General features: G+C 44.9%; 1 protein-coding gene across 4 annotated transcripts in view; it reads right to left on the bottom strand.

The window, feature by feature from the left end:
* dnm3a (dynamin 3a) overlaps positions 1-14,086 on the bottom strand; it is a 31,589-nt gene that overhangs the window by 12,541 nt on the left and 4,962 nt on the right. For 3 of the 4 annotated variants that reach the window (XR_004634344.1, XR_004634345.1, XM_034705154.1), the window contains exons 3-15: positions 8,576-8,725; positions 8,287-8,490; positions 8,078-8,176; positions 5,568-5,728; positions 5,295-5,437; positions 5,085-5,220; positions 4,877-4,944; positions 4,647-4,785; positions 4,472-4,558; positions 4,307-4,377; positions 4,058-4,118; positions 2,770-2,796; positions 2,120-2,233 (exon numbers count right to left, since the gene is read on the bottom strand). Coding sequence is in view for 2 of the 4 variants with exons in the window: in XM_034705154.1 (XP_034561045.1) it covers positions 2,120-2,233; positions 2,770-2,796; positions 4,058-4,118; positions 4,307-4,377; positions 4,472-4,558; positions 4,647-4,785; positions 4,877-4,944; positions 5,085-5,220; positions 5,295-5,437; positions 5,568-5,728; positions 8,078-8,176; positions 8,287-8,490; positions 8,576-8,725 (1,460 nt within the window). In the remaining 2 variants the exon portion in view is untranslated. The remainder of the gene's footprint in view (positions 1-2,119; positions 2,234-2,769; positions 2,797-4,057; positions 4,119-4,306; positions 4,378-4,471; positions 4,559-4,646; positions 4,786-4,876; positions 4,945-5,084; positions 5,221-5,294; positions 5,438-5,567; positions 5,729-8,077; positions 8,177-8,286; positions 8,491-8,575; positions 8,726-14,086) is intronic. The other variant, XM_034705163.1, reaches the window with a different exon arrangement.

The following is a 14,086-nucleotide window of genomic DNA, read 5'->3' as shown; positions in this document are numbered from 1 at the left end:
GGAGAGAAGGAGAGAAGAGAGAAGGAGAGAGGGGAGAAAAGGGAAGAAGAAGTTTGGTGAGTGTGTGTGTGTGTGTGTGTGTCACACTGATAGGGATCTGATCCTCTGTGATCACACAGCTCACTGACTCTGCTCTGAGGACTTAGCTGATAAACTCTGCAGTGAGGAGGTGAAAGGGTTAAACCTCGAGGAGCGAAACACTCTGATTGTGAAACGTTTGAGATCTCAGCGAGTCGCTCTGATGTGGGCAAACATATTTACACGTCCGTCTGTGTGTCCTTGTGTTAAATATGTGTGTGTGTGTGTGTGTGTGTGTGTGTGTGTGTGTGTGTGAGATCTGATTTATTTCACTATAACAATGTGTGTGTACGCCCTGGGCTGTGTGTGGGAACGCTGTGTTCAAACTGAGCAGTGTTTATGTGCAGTGTGTGTGTGTGTGTGTCACTGTATATTTGTCTCCACTATTTGTTTACATCTAACCCTGCATGTGTACTGTACACTGTATATACAAGTCTGTCCCACTGTGTGTGCATGCGTGCGTGTGTGTATGTGTGTGTACGTGTGTGTGTGTGTGTGTGTGTGCGTGCGTGCGTGCGTGCGTGCGTGCGTGCGTGCGTGCGTGCGTGCGTGCGTGTGTGTGTGTGTGTGTGTGTGTGTGTGCGTGCGTGCGTGCGTGTGTGCGTGTGTGTGTGTTAGTTTGGCTTGGGGCAGCTCCAGCTGTGTCAGAGTGAGCTGCTCCAAATGCCTCAACTCCCAGAAGAGGAAGAAAAGGGGGAGCAAAGGGGGAGAGTGAGCACAGAGCAGGACCAATGGGGAGGAGAAGGAGGAGGGGGGGTGAGGGGGGAGGAGGAGGGGAGGAGGGGGGAAGGCTCAGTCCAGGTCCAGGTGTCAAGAGAGGAAGGAGAACTGTGAGCTGCTGAGAGAGGCGAGATGCTGAGTGTTCGTCAGTCGGTCGTGTTTAAAGACATCTCTGTGTTTCAGTTTAAACTCTGAACATGTGGATTATTTAATCTGACTAATTTCAAACATGTTCTGTGATCATCAGGTGATCTGTGTGTGACTAAACCACTTCTAATGTCTGTCTACCAACAACTGAAAACCATCCGAAGTCTGACACTGTGATGCGTTTCCCCTCTCGTGACATCACTTCCTGTCCTCGTCCGTGACCCCAGCTGTGACGTGAGGAGACTGTTGTGGTGTGTCTGCCTGTCTACACTTGCTGTGCAGACCTTCTGCTCCTGTACAGCAGGCACAGACAGGCAGACAGATGGCAGCCCCACTGACACCAGAACACACACACACACACACACACACACACACCGGCTCTCCTACACCGGATGATGACATCACTTTCTATCCATCCTCATCTTCATCAACCTTCATCAGTGGAGCTGCTGTGTGAGGCTGAGTTTCTGTTAATAAAGCTGAGAGTTCTGAGTTCTGAGTCTGACTCTTCATCCTTCATAAAGTCTCAGCTGATCTCATTGTGTCGCTTATTTCTGCAGAGCTCCTTCACTCATCTCTCTCTCTCTCTCTCTCTCTCTCTCTCTCTCTGTCTCTAATGGATCAATCTGAGGACCTCTTTAGACACCAGAGTGAGGGATTAAAAGTTTGTGAAGTTAATAAATGTTTTAAAATCATCCATTAATGTGCAGGTAACACAGAGCTGAGTTTATAATATGTTTCTGGTCTTTATATTCGGTTTCGTTTGGACGACTTGCAGGAAACGTGGTGTCCACACTCCTACCTCTCACTGTCAAACATTGTCTTAGTTTTCCTGAACATATCACACACATTTAGCTTTTTTCTCTATCAAGTATTATTTTGTTTTCAATAAATAAGAAGTAAAGGAGGTGTAAAAAGCAGTGTTTGCTTTATCCAATAAAATGACAATCAATGCAACCGTCACCAAAAGAATATCTGATCATGTTTCAAAAAACACAGCACATATATTCAAAGAGGTTAAAATATGTTAATCTGTGATGCTATGCAAACATTCATCCGTCTTTAAAGGGATGACACTAGTTAGAAGCACATCTATCACTTCTTCTCTGCAAAGCCATAAAATCAAAGTCTGCACATTTCCCTCCACATGGTTCTGTAGAGCGTGAAACCTCACCTCGTCGTCTTTGTACCAGGACAGAGTCTCTGCTGTCAGGATGAACCAGTACTCTTTGGCTCCGCCCTTCATGATGCCGAGGTTATTGATGGTCAGCCAACCTTTTCTTATCACCTGCACGACGCAAGAGGACAGTTTATAGTGTGATGTAACTCTGCTTAAGGCGTGCAGATCAGGTCACACCGTCAGAGAGGAGGTCTGTGATCATTCAGAGAAAGTTCAAGGAGGGGAATGAGACATTTGCATGCAGAGACATGAGATCATGAAGCATCTCTCGAAGGTGGATATAAGTGATGAAAGAGAAGAAACACAAAGTAAAGCGCAAAGATAATCAAACACATTCATAGATAAAGAAGACAGAACAATAAAGAATAACAAGTACAAGATGATATAAGTTGTGCATCCTGCAGGAAAGGAGAGAATCAACATCAGCACATTCACGCAGCAGTGAAACTGTGGAGAGAGAAAAGTGACTGATTCAATAAAGAGGAAAAGAGGCGGAAAAAATCAGCAGAGGATCGGCTGCAGAAAATAAAGATAATTCAGTAAAGATCGGGCTGCGTGCCAACAGCTCTGCAGCCCGAGTCCTGCACAGAAACATGTAGAATAGAAGAAGAGGACACAGAGAGTTAAAGAGACTGAGCTCCTACTATGAGGCTGGAGAGAGGAGTCACGCCCTGCAGACACACAGAGAGAATGGAGAACATTAACACAGAGTCTACATGATGAGAATGATCACTAATATTAAAACATCACAAGGGAATAAACATTAAAATCTAAAAACATCATGACAGAATATATAAGAGATTAAACGGTGGTTAAATGAGCTGCTGATTAAACACACACACACACAGTGTGTTTGATTATTCCTACCCTCAATGTCTCACATTAACATCATCTCACATCTTCATCTGAGTGAACTCAGAGCATTCTGTTAAACATCAGTTCAGATCTCTCTTCTCTCTGAGGCTAACAGAGCTGAGTAACTCTGATGAATGTGAAACACATGGAGCCGCCACATCAGGGAACATTTAAAACAGAGGAATGAGAGGAAGAATGAAGTTAATAACTGTGCACACTCTGCAGAGAACCACCGATCATCTCTGACCTGATCAGCTCAGAGAAACACGACGATGCTCGCTCTGCATTTATACTTTACAGTGAGAAAATGATTCTACTGTGGATCTCAACAGGGTCAAACATATGCCGTGAGTTTGGTTGGAAAAATATTGTGAGATTTTTTTTGTTACACCCATTCAGAAACAACATCAGGGTAGTGGAGATGCTTGTTGGAGACTCTGTGGGACTGATGGAGCCAAACACTTTCATATATTCTGGAACTGCAAGGTTATATATATATTCTGCACGAAAAGCAGGCAGAGAGGGAGTCCCTCACAGCTGCACACACTCACAGTGAGCCGACAGATTTCACACCTCTGAGGACTGTTCATGTTAATAAAGAGGATAAATCAACATCTGTCACACAAACTGTCGGAGGGAAGGACCGACAGGCCGACAGACTGATCCACAATATATCTGTCCTTCGGTCCGCATGGTGTAAAAACCTTTAAAAGAGCTTTTATTGTTGCAGTTTAAAAACAGAATAAAAACAAACACTGATCAAAAACATGAATGCAACTTTTTTTTCTGCCTCCAGTTTTTCCAAGGTGAAATAAAAAACATTATTTAAAGCACATTTGATGTTTTTATCTCTAAAAATGTGTTAAAATCTGTGATAATGACCGTTTCTCCTTTGATGAGAGAATCAGGTTATCACCACCTGATGCTCCTGAAGTCAGCATGCAAACTGCACGCTCCTCTAGAACAGAGGATGTTTTCGATGCTGTGCAGAAATTAAACTAAATACACTTGTTTGTGCAGAAAGAAGGGGACCGTGCATTCATATTTCTGATCAGTGTGTGTGTATCGATCTCTCACCTGGTTTCCTGCAGTCCCAGTGACATTCTTCTGGTTGTTGTGGTTATTTGTCCTCTGAGCGCTGAGACAGAGAGAGGTCATGTGATTATTTCTCAGTTAGAATCTACAGCTCAGGAGTTCATCTCAGACTCAGACTCAGACAGTTCATGGGCATCAGAATAATTCACACTGACGCTCTCAGGTCGGAACAACAACTAAGAATGTCAGAGGACGTTCAGCTTGAGAGCACCAGAACGCAGCCGGACTCACTTAGTGAAGCCGATGAAGTCTTCATGTTTAGTGTTAACGTAGGCCAGCTGGATGTCGATGAGCAGCAGCACCTGAACACAATACACACACACACACATTTATATTATCGACACACACACACAGAGTAGAGTGATGGTGCATTAACGTCAGCTGTGTGTGAGTCACCTGGTCTCTGCATTTACTCTCCTGCTCTCGTATCTCTGTGGTCACGATCTTCTCCGTCTCATCCCGCAGTTTGGGAAACGAGCTGAGCTGCAGGAGGAGGTCAGAGGTCAGAGGTCAGAGGTCAGGTAGAGGACACACTGATGTACACTGTGTGAGACTGGACAGACTTTCACACCTTGTTGATACACTGATACACTGAATTGGTGAGCTCCTGACCGACCATGTCAACGAACTTAAAGCACGGCCCCTTCAGTCTCAATATCTGCTTCTTCACGATGGCTTCAAACGCCATGTTAGGAGTGAACAGACCCGTCCTGCAGAGACAGAGATGGACAAAAGGACGGAGAGAAAGTAAGAGAGGAGGAAAAAAGTTATAAAAGACATAAAACACTGAGAACACCTCACCTGACACCGTGGATGTTTCTGATGGCGTAGTTAATCTCTCTCCGCAGCTTCTTCTCGTCCGACTCCATCTGAACGGACACAGAGTCAGAGTTTGATGCTCAGACACACACACACACACACACACGCACACACACACACACACACACACACACACACACACACACACACACACAAATACACACACACACACACTCACACACACACACACCTTGACCAGTTCATAGGGGAAGCGTTCGTGGAAGATCCGGTTGATTTTCGCTCCCGCTGACAGATTAACCGTGTCCACTTCATCTCCTGTCCCCTCGATCAGCTTCTCAAAGTCCACAGAGAGACGCTGAACCAACCTGCGACACACACACACACAGTGAGTTATCTGAAGACATTAAACACACACACATACACATGCAGAGACACTGACTGGAGCAGGGTCTTGGTCCTGCGTGCCGGGTCGTCTGGACTGAAGTGTTGGTACTCCTCGGCCTCTCGGTTCAGGGCGAGCAGCTGCTCCTGAAGATGACCGCGGACGGCCGGCAGAGTCTCTCTGATGTGATTCGTCAGTTGCTGCAAACAAACATCATCAGTATTAACACACATCAACCTGTGTGTGTGTGTGTGTGTGTGTGTGTGTGCGTGCGTGTGTGTTTGTGTGTGTGTGTGCGTGTGTGTCTGTGTGTGTGTGTGTGTTTCTCACCTGGTTCAGCACTCTCTGGAGGTATGGTGTGCCCATGCGGTCGGCCATGTGTCTGTAGGCAGGGTGCGTCAGGAAGAACTTGTGCTCAGCCAGCAGAGCGGCGCCCACGTCTTTCTTCCCGTCGATGTCCTTCTGACTGCGGTTCACCACGCCGATGTAACCTGAGGGAGGAAGAGAGTGATCTCTGAGAGGAAGACGAGGAGTGACAATCAAAGACTCAGACGTCAGATGAAACTCTGTGACGTGACCCTCCTTGAAGGGAACTCCTTCACACGGCTATCAGGCCGCAGCATGCAGACAGGAAGTGAGCACAGTACCAAATCCTGTGTTTGGTTCACGTGAGAGCTTTGGGCTGCGTATCTAATGCTCCAGCTCGAGCTGCTACCACAGCAGCTTTCTCTCTGTCTCCATGGGTAATGGATTATCTCTGCAGGAGGAGCAGCACCTGGCACTGCGTTCCTCAGACTGAGCCTGCAGGCCCCTCTGAGTCTGAGTTCACACTGACGGACTCAAATCTGCCGTTTCAGAGCTCACTTTAAAATATGTCCAACATTTAAGCTGGTCCCTTAAATGTTCCTGGATTTATCAGGCCGGGCTGAATGTGTGAGAACGACAAAGCTTTCACTCTGACATCGTCCAGCTGTTCTCTCTCCTGTGAAACATTGGTGTGAAGTGGAGGTGAGTCGATGAGAGAACAGGTAACAGTTTAGTCTTTCACGCTGAGCAGAGTTTCTCTGTTCTACTCTTTCCTGCTCTCCTCGTCTTCATCATGATTTCTTCTATTGTGTGTGTGTGTGTGTGTGTGTGTGTGTGTGTGTGTGTGTGTGTGTGTGTGTGTGTGTGTGTGTTGTGGAAACATCCTGTTACATGTTGGAGAAACTAGAAATGTGAATATTTACTTCACCAAACTCACATGAAGGTTACAATACTTATTCATGTTTTAATGGGGTGACTTTGGTCTAGCAGTCTAAGCGCTCCATATATAGAGGCTATAGCCCTCGTCGCAAAGGTCGCAGGTTCGATTCCAGCCTCCACCATTTACTGCATGTCTTCCCCCACTCTCTGCTCCCCACACTTCCTGTCTCTCTTCAGCTGACCTATCGAATAAAGGCAAAAATGCCCCAAAAATATAACTTAGAATAAATAAATAAAAACATTTCATTACTGTAATGTGGGTCACATGTTGTGTCCTCACTGTAGTTCAGCCTCCCTCCACTAGCTGGAATCTTTAGCTCTGCTGCCATAACGCTCTGCAGCTCTACTACCTGGATGTAAAGGAGCACAGGTGATGATGTCATCAGCTAGTGGGAGTGGTTGGTCAGTATGTTGATATAGTAAATGGAGATAAAGTTGTATGCAGGCTGTGTCTGGTTAAACCAAGCTGCAACCTCCGGTCTCAAAATATGAAGCCCATGCTGAAGTGTTATAAACTGCAATTCATAGGGAATCCACTTGAGGCTGGCAGCAGAAACATCGGAAACCACATAGACCCCCATTCAAAGAAGACGATCTTTACAGCAGAAATAAACATGTTTACAGCCTGGTTCAAAAAACGGCTTGGGCCACGTAGCTTATTTCTCTATTGGCACACACTGTACAGGGTGAATTATTTATAACGCAACAGTTCAGAAGATATTAAGATAATGAGTTTTTGCCCAAATAAGGACATGACTGACAGGCGGGAACACATAGCTGTTGACTAGGAGGCTCAAACTCTACCTCTTTACCTCACACTAAGTAAGGCTGAGTTCAGCATTTCCAATATGGCTGCCGCCAATGATTGGCTTCAAAAACAGCGCTCAGGAACAGATGACGAGGTGACGTCACGGATACTACGCCCATTTATTACACAGTCTGTGGGTTAAACTGACATATAACCACTCCACCAGAGACATGAAGAACCAGCACAGGCATGAGGACCTGAAGGAGGACTGAAGGCTGCAGGAGCTAGCTCTGCTAGAGGTAGACTCACTGCAGACTCTGAGATCCTGAGTTTAGCTTGTTAGATAAACTGAGAGTCTGAGAGTTTTCTGACTTTAGTTTCTGTTTGAATGAAGAAATGAGCCACGTCTGATCCGCCCTCATATTAACACACACATTTCACAACACTCCTTCTGAACTCTGAATATCAGCTCATGTTTCAGGATCCCCACAATGACTCTGACAAAATCTGAAAGCAGAGAGCAGAACTGAGAGGACTGCTTTCCATCATAGACTGAGGTCACAATAAGAGCCACACCTGTTTCTGACCACAGATTCAAACTGAAACATATTAGTCCTGTTAGTTTTTACTTTCTCTCTCTCTCTTTCTCTTTCTCTTTCTCTTTCTCTCTCTCTCTCTCTCTCTCTCTCTCTCTCTCTCACTCACACTACTACACACACGTACGACTGAATGTGGTGCATCGTCCTACAGAGCAACAGAAGACTGAAGAGACACAACCATGATTCAGTTGTCTGCAAAACACTGCAGCTAGATACCCCCCCACACACACACACACACAAACACACACCTCTGCGCAGGGGAAGCAGCCTGTTCTCCAGGATCTGCCGAGCGTCCGTCCCTGCATCCATCAGGTCCAGCTTAGTGATCACTCCGATGGTGCGCAGACCTGAAGAGAGGAACAAACATGTGAAGAACCGTGTGCGAGTAATGAATGAAACATTAACGTGATGGCGTGATGGCGTGATGGCGTGATGGCGTGATGGAGACTCTCTTCACCCTGAGGGTCCACGTCTTTGGCCAGTTTGAGGGCGTCAGAGTTTGCGAGGTCCATGTTTGCTGGAGTCACAGCCAGGATGAGACAGTTCTCCTTACAGATGAACTGCATGATCATGTCCCTGATCTGATACTCGATGTCAGACGGCTGGTCACCCACAGGGACCTTTGTGATGCCGGGCAGGTCCACCAGAGTCAGGTTCAGCACTGCAGAGAGGAGGAGGACTCAAAGGTGAGCGGAGGAGTGATGTGTCACCTTGTGAGGATGAATGTTCGATGTCTTAAACGTTACCGTGAGGGGAGTAAATGCGCAAGTTGATGGGGACAGGTGAGATCCCTTTGTTGGACCCGGTCAGTCTGCGAGTCTCAGCCTCGATCTCCTGACGGATCTCATCAAAGTCTGTGAACTGCTTCCCCTTACAGTGCAGGAACTCCCCGTACTCTGAGGAGGAACGACACTCACAGATCAACACAAACATCATCATGGATGAGAAGTCCAGCAGGATACTGAGGTCTGAATGAAATCAGGTTCCAGGTCTGTTGTTTGGTGGCTCTGTTAGATCCTGACAACGGTTTGAGAGTGTAAAGGTCTAGCTCCACCATGCTATGACATTAAAAAATGTTTATGTGTTCATAAGTTAGTTATGGGGGCGCTGGTTTCACTCAGTGGTTAAGTTCAGGGACCCTGCAGAGTCGCTGGTTCGACTCTCGCCCACATCCCTTCACTGCATGTCATCCCTCGCTCTCTTCTCCCCACGTTCCCTGCTCCTCTTCAGCTGAGTTTGAGTTTCTGTGTCCTCATCAGGGTTCCCACTCTTTTCCAGAGATCATTTTCCAGGACATTTCCAGGACATTTTCATTGATGATCAAGCTGGTATGACCATCTAAATTTAGTTCCTAATTTAGTTCCTATATAGTCTAATATGTTCCTCTCAGTGGAAGTCCACATTGAAAGACATGTAGTCTATGGCTATCAATGAAATCATCTCTTACATTCTTAAAAATGATGGCAAATTGATAATAGAATAATGCAACCACAGATGTACAGCACTTTATTAGTGCAACCAAGTAACAATGATGGGCAACTCTCATCTCAGCTTTCTCTTTTCTCAAAAAATATAAATGAGCTAAGAAAAAAACAAAAGAGCCTGCAAAGGAATCAGGAAGCTGCCTTACTGAAATAATTAAATAATAATAATGATCAGAGGATCAGTGCTTTAATGACCTAAATAGATCTGAATGACAAAAATGGCCACAAATGTTTCTCAACTCAACTCAGACTCAAAATATACCTGCTTAATCATGATATATTCATCCTGCTAAGTGGTCGATATAAAGCAAAGCAAATGTCAAGTTTTTTATTTGAGTTACCGTAAACTCTGAAAAAATCGCACTGGTGTAAAGACGCACTCTGTATGTGAAGATCTCTCAGGGGTTTAAAAAAATATAAACTTTCTTCCTGCATGGCGATGTCTATTATGATCAGGGATGTCTACAACGTGGAGTTTCTGTGCAGCTGTGTCGCTCTTTTTCCCGTTTGTTTTCACTATCGGGAGTTTGCACTCCTACTAGCTAGAGCAGGGGTTCTCAAACTTTTTGGAGCCAGGGACCCCTTACAGGTGAGAAAATTGTCTATGGCCCCCTCATAATTGTAACACAGATTAATCACATTAGTGATGTGTCATGATCAAAAGCTGCGGCTCTGAGAGTCGATGCTTTGTAGTGAATCAGAAGAGCTGGCTCGCATCAAGAGAGAGCCGGCTCCCAGTTTTTTCCTTTTGCTTCCTAGCTCTCACAGTGCTCAGCCCCAGCTCTGCTCACAGCAGAACTTTGTTTTGATTGGTCAGCATGGCGGCCATGCGGCCAATCATATGTGAGGATATAGGATACAGGTGATGGAGGGGAGGCTGTGTATCCTGGCTTCATCTGTTCCTTCAGAGAGAGTCTTCTTGAAGACCGGGCAAATACTCACTGAGAGGAGAAATTAGATCAGCCCATCCAAGCTGAGGCATCTGATTTTTCTCAATGCCAACCTGAGGACATTAATAATGTTTGCTTGAGTTTGGTTCTGGTTCTGGTTCTGTTTGCTTGAGTTTGGTTCTGGTTCTGGTTCTGTTTGCTCGAGTTTGATTCTGGTTCAGTTTGCTTGAGTTGGTTCTGTTTCTGCTTACCTGAGTTGGTTCTGGTTCTGTTTGCTTGAGTTTGGTTCTGGTTCTGTTCTGGTTCTGTTCTGTTCTGGTTCTGGTTCTGTTCTGTTCTGGTTCGATTCTGGTTCAATTCTGGTTCGGTTCTGGTATGGTTCTGGTTCGGTTCGGTTCTGGTTCGGTTCTGGTTCTGGTTCGGTTTTGGTTCGGTTTCGGTTTTGTTCTGGTTCGGTTCTGGTTTGGTTCTGGTTCAGTTCGGTTCTGGTTCAAGTCTGGTTCGGTTCTGGTTCGGTTCTGGTACGGTTCTGGTACGGTTCTGGTTCGGTTCTGGTACGGTTCTGGTTCGGTTCGGTTCTGGTTCGGTTCCGGTTTGGTTTTGGTTCAGTTCTGCTCCGGGTCTGGTTCGGTTCTGGTTCGGTTCTGGTTCGGTTTTGGTTCGGTTCTGGTTCGGTTTTGTTCTGGTTCGGTTCTGGTTTGGTTCTGGTTCAGTTCTGGTAGGGTTCTGGTTCGGTTCTGGTTGAGTTTGATTATGGTTCTGTTTGCATGAGTTTGGTTCTGGTTCTGTATGCTTAAGTTTAGTTCTGGTTCTAAACCTAACCCGAACCCTAATCATAACCCTAACCCTAACCCTAACCCCAACTGTAACCCTATTCACAATCCTAACCCTAACCCTGATCACAACCCTAACCCTAATCACAACCCTAACCCTAATCACAACCCTAACCCTAACCCTAACCCTAATCCTAACCCTGACCCTAAACCCTAACCCTAACCCTGACCCCAAACCCTAACCCTAATCCTAACCCTAACCCCAAACCTAACCCTAATCACAATCCTAACCCTAATCACAACCCTAACCCCAACCCTAACCCTAATCACAACCCTAACCCTAACCCTAATCACAACCCTAACCCGAATCACAACCCTAACCCCAACCCTAACCCTAATCACAACCCTAACCCTAACCCTAATCACAACCCTAACCCTAACCCTAACCCTAATCACAACCCTAACCCTAACCCTAATCACAACCCTAACCCTAACCCTAACCCTAATCACAACCCTAACCCCAACCCTAACCCTAACCCTAATCACAACCCTAACCCCAACCCTAACCCTAACCCCAACCCTAACCCTAACCCTAATCACAACCTTAACCCTCACCATAACCCTAACCCTAATCACAACCCTAACCCCAACCCTAACCCTAATCACAACCCTAACCCTAACCCTAATCACAACCCTAACCCTAAACCTAACCCTAATCACAACCCTAACCCTAACCCTAATCACAACCCTAACCCTAACCCTAACCCTAACCCCAACCATAACCCTAACCCTAATCACAACCATAACCCTAACCCTAATCACAACCCTAACCCTAATCACAACCCTAACCCCAACCCTAACCCTAACCCTAATCACAACCATAACCCTAACCCTAATCACAACCCTAACCCTAATCACAACCCTAACCCCAACCCTAACCCTAACCCTAATCACAACCCTAACCCTAATCACAACTCTAACCCTAACCCTAACCCTAATCACAACCCTAACCCCAACCATAACCCTAACCCTAATCACAACCGTAACCCTAACCCTAATCACAACCCTAACCCCAACCCTAACCCTAACCCTAACCCCAACCCTAACCCTAACCCTAACCATAACCCTAACCCTAATCACAACCCTAACCCCAACCCTAACCCTAACCCTAATCACAACCCTAACCCTAACCCTAATCACAACCCTAACCCCAACCCTTACCCTAACCCTAATCACAACCCTAACCCTAACCCTAACCCTATCCCTAATCACGACCCTAATCATAACTCCAACCCTAACCCTAATCAGAACCCTAACTCTAACCCCAACCCTAATCACAACCCTAACCCTAACCCTAATCACAACCCTAACCCTAATCACAACCCTAACCCTAACCCCCACCCTAACCCTAACCCTAATCACAACCCTAACCCTAACCCTAATCACAACCCTAACCCTAACCCTAATCACAACCCTAACCCTAACCCTAATGACAACCCTAACCCTAACCCTAACCCCCACCCTAACCCTAACCCTAATCACAACCCTAACCCTAACCCTAACCCTAATCACAACCCAAACCCTAACCCTAATCACAACCCTAACCCTAACCCTAACCCCCACCCTAACCCTAACCCTAATCACAACCCTAACCCTAACCCTAACCCTAATCACAACCCAAACCCTAACCCTAATCACAACCCTAACCCTAACCCTAATCACAACCCAAACCCTAACCCTAATCACAACCCTAACCCTAACCCTAACCCTAACCCCTAACCCTAACCCTAACCCTAATCATAACTCCAACCCTAACCCTAATCAGAACCCTAACTCTAACCCTAACCCTAATCACAACCCTAACCCTAATGACAACCCTAACCCTAACCCCAACCCTAACCCTAACCCTAATCACAACCCTAACCCTAATCAGAACCCTAACCCTAACCCCAACCCTAATCACAACCCTAACCCTAACCCTAATCACAACCCTAACCCTAATCAGAACCCTAACCCTAACCCCAACCCTAACCCTAACCCTAATCACAACCCTAACCCTATTCAGAACCCTAACCCTAACCCCAACCCTAATGACAACCCTAACCCTAACCGATGCCCGCATGGTAATGGATTGAAACTTCCTCCAAGCATGCCATGCAGACTTTTCAGAATGAGATTAAGAGACGTACAGCTTCAATGTTCAACGATACAAATAAACACATTATTTTTTATTATTTTTATTATTTTTATTATTATTTTAATCATTATTATTTTAATCATTGTTTTAGCATTTATTTATCTTATTCATAAAAAAAAATATTATTTTATTATCTATTTATTGTGTTCATCTGATCTTGTTAACTCTACCTTATTCACTTATTCCTCCCACTCTTACTTATTTTATTAATTTTATTGTATTGATTTTATTTTATTTTTAATTATTTTATTTATAATCAAGCCTTTTATAATTTTACCATTGCTGTTGTTTTCTGTCTCTGTTATTCTGTGAAGCACTTTGGGCTGCATGTTTTTATGTATGGAAGGTGCTATATAAATAAAGCTGAGTTGAGTTGAGTTGATGATAATCAGGGACTAAGATGCGATCAGAGGAGGAACACGAGCGCACACACACACACACACACACACACACATACACACACACACACACACACACACACACACACACACACACATGAAGATGATGACTAGATGTTGAGCTGGTTCCAGATTTGAGTCAGCTCATCTTGTTTTGTTGTGTGTGTCAGTTTCTGAATGATCTAATCAAGCTTTATTTATAGAGCACCTTTCATACAAATCAAATGCAACTTCAAGTGCTTTATTGGGATTAAAAAACAAGAAAGAAGCAGAAATAAAACAATGGCAAGACATATTAGGGGAAGATAATAATAATAAAAATAATAATAATAATTTGTTTTTAAATAACATAAGATAAAATAGAGACTAATGCACACCAAAAATAAAATATGTGTAATTGAAATAAGTTAAAGCATCAAAATTAAGAATACAAATAGTTAAAATAAATAGATTGTTAATGAAGACGCTGAATCATTAGTACTTTTATCTGCTGAATCAGGCCTCTGTTGAATGAT

This window comes from Notolabrus celidotus, chromosome 2, assembly GCF_009762535.1.
Source record: "Notolabrus celidotus isolate fNotCel1 chromosome 2, fNotCel1.pri, whole genome shotgun sequence".
Classification (NCBI taxonomy): domain Eukaryota; kingdom Metazoa; phylum Chordata; class Actinopteri; order Labriformes; family Labridae; genus Notolabrus; species Notolabrus celidotus.
The sequence above is the reverse complement of the archived record's forward strand: the minus strand, read 5'-3'. Positions and strand labels throughout refer to the sequence as shown.